Raw genomic sequence first — 8,194 nt, 5'->3', positions numbered from 1 at the left:
CCGGGACCCCCAAAACTGACCCCCAAAACTGACCCCCCAAAACTGACCGGGACCCCCCCCACTGACCCCCAAAACTGACCGGGACCCCCCCCACTGACTGGGACCCCCAACTGACCCCCAAAAACGCTGGACCCCAAAACTGACGGGACCCACCCCCACTGACCCCAAAACTGACGGGACCCCCCCCACTGACCCCAAAACTGACCGGGACCCCCCCACTGCCGACCCCCCACTGACCCCAAAACTGACCGGACCCCCCACACTGACTGGGACCCCCCAAAAACCGCCTGGGACCCCCAAAACTGACCCCCAAAAACTGACTAGGACCCCCCAAAAACTGACTGGGACCCCCCCCCCTCACTGACCCCCAAAAACTCACTGGGACCCCCCCCCACTGACCCACAAAAACCGACCAGGACCCCCCCCTGACCCCCCAAAATTGACTGGGACCTCGCAAAAACTGACCAGGACCCCCCCCCAAACCGACCGGGATCCCCCCCACTGACCCCCCAAAATTGACTGGGACCTCCCCCAAAAACTGACCATGAACCCCCCCCCCCCACTGACCCCCCCAAAAACTGACTGGGACTCCCCCCCCAAAATGACCAGGACCCCCCAAAACTGACCCAAAACCCCCCAGGCTCCAGGACCCCCCCAATCCCCCTCCCCATTTCCCACTGAAATTCCCAGCTGGGAGTGAATCCCATTTTTCCCCAATTTTCCCTCATTTTCATCCCCATTTTTCCCCAATTTTCCCTCATTTTTCATCCCCATTTTTCCCCAATTTTCCCTCATTTTCATCCCCATTTTTCCCCAATTTTCCCTCATTTTCATCCCTATTTTTCCCCAATTTTCCCTCATTTTCATCCCTATTTTTCCCCCATTATTCCCCAATTTTCACCCCATTTTCCCCAATTCTCCCTCTCCACTGAGCCAGGATCGGGTCCCTGTTTCCCCTGGGATTTTTGGGGTGTCCCCCCGGGATTTTGGGGACTCCTCCCATGAGAATTCCGGGTCCCCTCCACGGAATTTTGGGGTTCCCACTGGAATTTTGGGAATCCTCCCCCCCCATTCCCATGAACAGTATTAACCCCTCCCTGCCCGGGGACACCCCAAACCCCCACCCCCCATTCCCCCAGTCCCAAACTGGTCTGTACTGGTTTCCCGCCGCCAGGTTTGCAGTTTTTGCCGCTTTTTGCCCCATTTCCAGCGCTTTTATCCCAAATCCCGCCGGGTTTGGGGCGGCCCCGCCCCCAGTGCCTCTCGGAACCCCAAATTCTCAGGGAAAAAACCAAAAAAAACCACAAAAAAACACAAAACCCGCGGCCGGGAGCGACGGGAATCGGCGCCTGGGGAGCCAAACGGGCGGAGTTTGGGGCAAAAAGGAGCCGAATTGGGATTTTTGGGTTTGAGGTGGATTTTTTTTTTTTTCCTTTCCCTTTAATTTTTTGGGCGCTTTCGGCCCCAGCTTGAGTGGGTTGATGAGGAATTTGGCAATAACGAAGCGGCGCCGCTTTGGGGTGTTGATTTTTAACCCTTCCGTGTTGTTTTTTTTTACCCGTTTTGAGCCAAAATCGTCTCTTGGGGTCTGTTTTGAGTTTTTTTTGGGCGGATTCCTCAAAATCTCCTCGTTTTGGGGTGAAGCCGCGGGGAGGGGAGGGATCGTTCCGGGGGGGGGACTGAACCCCCAAAATCGCTCCTTCTCTCCCCCCGAAGCGGCGGCGGAATTATTTAATTTGTAAATAATGTACAAATTTTTACCAGCTCCGATGTAAATACGGCAATAAAGGTTGCAGTAAAGCTCGGCTCCTCCCGCCCGCCAGGGGGCGCGCGGCCCCGCCCGCCTCTCTATGGTTCTCCCTCAGGGCCTTTGTGGCCCATCAGCGCCGCGTTGTGCTGGTTTATAATGGTTTGTGATGGTTCCGCATCCCCCGCGGTTGGTGCGGAACGAGTTTATACTGGTTTATACTGGTTTATACTGGTGCGTTCCTCCGTGGGCCGCTCTGTCTCCATGGCCGTGCCGGCCGCACCGGAAGCCGCTCTGGCCGCCCCGTTCATCTCGATGGTTCTGGCGGCGCTGCGGCTCCTCCCGCCCGCCAGGGGGCGCCCTCGCGGGGTCCCGCCACATCCGGGTCCCGCGCGGCGCGATGGCGGCGGAGGGGGCGAGGGAGGGGGACGGGGACGGCGGTGAGAGCCCGGCTGCGGGCGGGGGTGAGGAAACGGGGGGGTTCCGGGGGGGCTGAGGGGCCGTGATGGAGGCGGGATCTGGGAGGGGTCTGAGGGGATTTGGGGGGCTGAGGGTGTCTGGGGGGGTTTGAGGGGACTGAGGAGATTTTGGGGGGCTGAGGGGATTTGGGGGGCTGAGGGTGTCTGGGGGGGTTTGAGGGGACTGAGGGGATTTGGGGGTTCTGAGGGGGTTTTGGGGTGAGGAAGGGGCGAGATCTGAGGGGATTTGGGGGATCCTGAGGGGATTTTGGGGTTCCTGAGGGGATTTGGGGTGAGGAGGGGGCGAGGTCTGAGGGGATTTGGGGACTCAGGATTTTGGGGGACTCTGAGAGGATTTGGGGGTATTTGAGGGGGCTGAGGGGTTGTGAGGGGATTTTGGGGGGCTGAGGGGATTTGGGGTGAGGAGGGGGCGAGATCTGAGGGGATTTTGGGGGATTCTGAGGGGATTTGGGGTTCTGAGGGGATTTTGGGGGGCTGAGGGGATTGGGGTGAGGAGGGGGCGAGATCTGAGGGGATTTGGGGGTTCTGAGGGGATTTTGGGGGTGCTGAGGGGATTTGGGGTGAGGAGGGGGCGAGATCTGAGGGGATTTGGATGTCTGAGAGAGTTTGGGGGTTCTGAGGGGAATTTTGGGGGGCTCTGAAGGGATTTTTGGGGTGTTGGAGGGGGCTGAGGGGTTGTGAGGGGATTTTGGGAGCCCCCCGAGTTCCAGCGGCTCTGGGGGGCGGCTCAGGGCAACCCCCAGGACTTCAGTGCCTGGACAGAGCTGCAGGAGGGGAGAGCTCATTAATGACTCATTAATGAACCCTCAGAGTTGTTAATGAACTCCTCAGACTCATTAATGAACCCCCAGTCATTAATGAACCCCCAGAGCTGTTAATGATCCTCTCAGAGCCATTAGTGAACCCCCAGAGTCATTAATGAACCCCCAGAGCTGTTAATGATCCTCTCAGAGCCATTAGTGAACCCCCAGAGTCATTAATGAACCCCCAGAGTCATTAATGATCCTCTCAGACTCATGAATGAACCCCCAGACTCACTAATGAACCCCCAGAGCTGTTAATGAACCCCCAGAGTCATTAATGAACCCCCCAGACTCACTAATGAACCCCCAGAGTCATTAATGAACCCCTAGACTCACTAATGAACCCCCAGAGCTGTTAATGAACCCCCAGTCATTAATGAACTCCCAGAGCTGTAAATGATCCTCTCAGACTCATTAATGAACCCCCAGAGCTGTTAATGAACTTCTCAGACTCATTAATGAACCCCCAGAGTCATTCATGAACCCCCAGAGCTGTTAATGAACCCCCAGACTCACTAATGAACCCCCAGAGCCATTAATGAACCCCCAGAGCTGTTAATGAACCCCCAGAGTCATTAATGAACCCCCAGACTCACTAATGAACCCCCAGAGCTGTTAATGAACCCCCAGTCATTAATGAACCCCCAGAGCTGTTAATGAACCCCCAGACTCACTAATGAACCCCCAGAGCTGTTAATGAACCCCCAGAGTCATTAATGAACCCCCAGACTCACTAATGAACCCCCAGAGCTGTTAATGATTCCCCAGGATCATTAATGAACCCCTCAGACTCTTTAATGACCCCCCAATTTTCCCCTCTAAACCCCCAAATTCTCTTCCAAACCCTCCAGTTTCCCCCCAACCTCTTCATTTCCCCTGTAAAAATCCCAATAAAACCCCAATAATCCCCACAAACCCCCCAAACTCCCCTTTAACCCCCCCAAATTCCCCTTTAACCCCCCCTAACCCCCCCAAATCCCCTGCACAGAGTGTGGGACCCCTCCCCAAAATTTGGGGTGGGTGGGAGGCATTGTAAATAAAGAGGCTGTGAGGAGTTTCCCGAGGGGTTTATTTGGTTTTGTTCTGGTTTTGGGGGGGTTTCTTCCATTTTCGGGGGCTCCCAGCAGATTTGGGGATGGCCCAGGGTGGGTTTTGGGGTGTCCTCGATGGGTTTCAGGGTTCCCCCAAGGATTTTTGGGGTGGCCCAGGTGGAGTTCAGAATGCCAGTGAATCCTCAGGTACCCCCAATAGATTCTGGGGTGCTCAGGGTGGATTTTGAGGTGCCCCAAGCAGATTTTGGGAGGCTCCAAAGGGATTTTGGGCTCTCCACAGCAGATTCCAGGGAGATTTTGGGGGGCCCCAGGTGGATTCTGGGGTGCCCCAAATGGATTTTGGGCTGTTCCAGGTGGATTTTGAGGCACCCCCAGCAGATATTGCTTTGTCCAGGATGTTCCAGGTGCATCCACAGCAGCTCCCTGGCAGATTTCGGGGTGCCCCCGGCAGGTTTTGGGGTGTTCCTGGTAGATTTTGGGGTGTTCCTGGCAGGTTTTGGGGCATTCCTGGCAGATTTCGGGGTGCCCCCGGCAGGTTTGGGGTGTTCCTGGCAGATTTCGGGGTTGCCCCCGGCAGGTTTTGGGGCATTCCTGGCAGATTTCGGGGTGCCCCCGGCAGGTTTTGGGGCATTCCTGGCAGATTTCGGGGTGCCCCCGGCAGGTTTTGGGGCATTCCTGGTAGGTTTTGGGGTATTCGTGGCAGTTTTTGAGGCGTCCCCGGGCAGATTCTGAGGTGTTCCTGACAGATTTTGAGGCATCCCCGGCAGGTTTCGGGGTCCCCCCGCAGGTTTTGGGGTATTCTCGGCAGGTTTTGGGGTGTTCCCGGCAGGTTTCAGGGTGTTCCTGGCAGGTTTCAGGGTGTCCCCCGCAGGTTTTGGGGTATTCTCGGTAAGTTTCAGGGCGTCCCCGGCAGGTTTCGGGGTCCCCCCGTAGGTTTCAGGGTGTTCCTGGCAGGTTTCGGGGTCCCCCCGCAGGTTTTGGGGCTCCCCTGGCAGGTTTTGGGGTCCCCCCGCAGGTTGGGGCTCTCTCAGAAGCCGCTCTGCAGCAGCCACTGCCGCACCTGCAGCCCGCAGTGCCCGCGCAGCCGCAGCGTCCCCGTCACCTCGTTCACCTGCGCCTGCACCTGGGGCAGCCCCCGCGCGCCCAGGAACGCCCGCAGCTCCCGCTCCAGCGCCTGGGGGGGCGCGGGGGGGTCAGCGCGACCCCCGGCGCGCCCCCCAAACCCCACCCGAGCCCCCCACTCACCCAGATGTCGCCGTGGATGCGGCGCAGCTCCGTCAGGCGCCGGCCCTGCCGCCGGCTCAGGTACACGGGCAGGTTGTGCAGGCGGGAGCGGCGCACCAGATAGGGCAGGGCGGGGGGCGGGCCTGGCAACGGCAATTAGCGCCCGAGGGTAATTAGCACACCCTCCGAGGGGAATTAACACACCCTCCGAGGGGAATTAACACCCTCCGAGGGGAATTAGCACCCTCCGAGGGTAATTAACACCCTCCGAGGGTAATTAACACACCCTCCGAGGGTAATTAGCACACCCTCCGAGGGGAATTAACACACCCTCCGAGGGTAATTAACACACCCTCCGAGGGTAATTAGCACACTCCGAGGGTAATTAACACCCCCCCCCGAGGGGAATTAACACACTCCGAGGGTAATTAACACACCCTCCGAGGGGAATTAACACACCCTCCGAGGGTAATTAGCACCCTCCGAGGGGAATTAACACAACTCCGAGGGTAATTAACACACCCTCCGAGGGTAATTAACACACCCTCCGAGGGTAATTAGCACCCTCCGAGGGGAATTAACACAACTCCGAGGGTAATTAACACACCCTCCGAGGGTAATTAGCACCCTCCGAGGGGAATTAACACACCCCCGAGGGGAATTAACACACCCCCGAGGGTAATTAACACACTCCGAGGGTAATTAACACCCTCCGAGGGTAATTAACACCCCCCGAATTTATCCGACCCACCCCCGGGTAAGGAAACTCTCCTCACTGCTCCCTTTGGAATCGGTAATTTCCATCTTCAAGGAAATATTTTGGACACCCCCTGAGAATAATTAACACCCTCACCGGGGTAATTAATACCCTCCGAGGATAATTAACAGCCCCCCGAAGTAATTAATGCCCCACCCAAGGAGTTCAGCCCACCCTGGGGGCAACTGAACCCGGTTTGGGGGGAATAAATAAATATTCGGGGTTTGGTTTGGGGTGAATAATTTTGCCTTGGGGGGAACATTTTGGGGGTTAATTAACAGTGCAAAGGGATAATTAACATACTCCAGGTTAATTAACAGCACACAGAGATAATTGACACACTCTCGGGGTAGTTAACAGCACACAGGCATAATTAATATCCTCTCGGGGTAATTAACACCTCACACTAACTCATCAGCCCCCCGGTATTCTCAGCCCCGTTAATTAGCCCGTTAATTAGCCCGTTAATTAGCCCGTTAACGCCCCCCGGGGGTCGCTGACCTGCGGGGGGGCTCCAGCCGCTCGGGGTGGGGTATTTGGGGTGCGGGGGGGGGTCGGGCACGCGGCTGGGGGGCAGCAGCCGCTGCACCAGCGCAAACTCGGCCGAGGACTCCTCATAGCAGGGGGGCCCCGGGGGGGTCTGCGGGACCCCAAAGCGATCAGAGACCCCCCAAAGATCCCTCAGAGACCCCCCGAAAATCCCACAGAGACACCCCCCGAAAATCGCGCAGAGACACCCCGAAAATCGCTCAGAGACCCCCCAAAGATCCCTCGGACACCCCCCGAAAATCCCCCAGAGACACCCCCAAAAATCCCCCAGAGACACCCCCAAAGATCACTCAGACACCCCTCGAAAATCCCCCAGAGACACCCCCGAAAATCCCCCAGACACCCCCAAAAATCGCACAGAGACACCCCCGAAAATCCCCCAGAGACACCCCCGAAAATTCCCCCAGAGACACCCCAAAGATCCCTCAGACACCCCCCGAAAATCCCTCAGAGACCCCCCCGAAAATTCCCCCAGAGACACCCCCAAAAATCCCTCAGAGACACCCCCGAAAATCCCTCAGACACCCCTCGAAAATCCCTCAGAGACCCCCCGAAAATCGCACAGAGACACCCCCAAAGATCCCTCAGAGACACCCCCAAAAATCGCGCAGAGACACCCCGAAAATCCCCCAGAGACCCCCGAAAATCCCACAGAGACCCCCCCAAAAATCCCCCAGAGACCCCCGAAAATCCCACAGAGACACCCCCGAAAATCGCGCAGAGACACCCCTGAAAATCCCCCAGAGACCCCCGAAAATCCCACAGAGACACCCCCAAAAATCCCCCAGAGACACCCCGAAAATCCCCCAGAGACACCCCCGAAAATTCCCCCAGAGACACCCCAAAGATCCCTCAGAAACACCCCCGAAAATCGCGCAGAGACACCCCGAAAATCCCCCAGAGACACCCCCAAAAATCCCTCGGACACCCCCCGAAAATCCCCCAGAGACACCCCGAAAATCCGCCAGAGACACCCAAAAAATCCCCGAGACACCCCCAAAAATCCCTCAGAAACACCCCCAAAATCCCTCAGAGAGCCCCCAAAAAATCGCTCAGAGACCCCCCCAAAAATCCCTCAGAAACACCCCCAAAAATCGCTCAGAGACCCCCAAAAATCCCTCAGACCCCCCAAAAATCGCTCAGAGACCCCAAAATCCCTGTTCCCCCCGTTCCCCCTCCCCATAATTCACCCCAACCCCCCCAGTCCCGCTGCCCCCTCCCCAAAATCCCCCCTCGCCCCCTCCCTCAGGAACACCCCAATTTCCCCTCCCTTTCCGCTCCCCCATCGCAATTCCCCCTCACAAACCCCCCAACCCAATTCCCCCCTCACGCTTCAAATCCTCCCCTCACAACTCCCGCCGCACCCTCAGGACCTGAGTCCCCCAAACCCCCCCCGAGAATCACCCACACACCCAAACCCCCCCCGAGAATCACCCACACACCCAAATCCCCCTCAGAAAATCATTCCAACCCCGCCGCCTCCGCACCTGCACCCCTCTGACCCCCCAGCCCAGCGCCCTCAGTCTCCGGCACAACGCCGCCATCGCCGCCATCTTGGCTCCTCCTCCTCCGCCTTCCCGACG

At 57.7% G+C, this 8,194-nt stretch overlaps 1 protein-coding gene across 1 annotated transcript; it reads right to left on the bottom strand.

The window, feature by feature from the left end:
- Positions 1–5,069: 5,069 nt before the first annotated feature.
- MRPL49 (mitochondrial ribosomal protein L49) lies at positions 5,070–8,179 on the bottom strand. The gene is made up of 4 exons (XM_079332824.1): positions 8,099–8,179; positions 6,564–6,702; positions 5,327–5,448; positions 5,070–5,255 (listed from the first exon to the last, which is right to left on the bottom strand). The coding sequence occupies exons 1-4, from the start codon at positions 8,162–8,164 to the stop codon at positions 5,109–5,111; spliced, it is 474 nt and encodes a 157-aa protein (XP_079188950.1). The 5' UTR covers positions 8,165–8,179; the 3' UTR covers positions 5,070–5,108.
- Positions 8,180–8,194: the final 15 nt, after the last annotated feature.

The sequence above is a fragment of the Erithacus rubecula genome (assembly GCF_903797595.1).
Source record: "Erithacus rubecula genome assembly, contig: scaffold_542_arrow_ctg1, whole genome shotgun sequence".
Lineage (NCBI taxonomy): Eukaryota > Metazoa > Chordata > Aves > Passeriformes > Muscicapidae > Erithacus > Erithacus rubecula.
Note: the sequence above shows the minus strand (reverse complement) of the source record. Positions and strands in the feature narration are given on the sequence as shown.

Coding starts and splice junctions, on each gene's coding strand:
- MRPL49 (XM_079332824.1), bottom strand. CDS start 8,164: ATGGCGGCGATGGCGGCGTTGTGCCGGAGACTGAGGGCGCTGGGCTGG. Junction 6,703..8,098: donor GGGGGGTCAGAGGGGTGCAG/GTGCGGAGGCGG, acceptor GGGGTCCCGCAG/ACCCCCCCGGGGCCCCCCTG. Junction 5,256..5,326: donor GCATCCACGGCGACATCTGG/GTGAGTGGGGGG, acceptor GCGCCCCCCCAG/GCGCTGGAGCGGGAGCTGCG.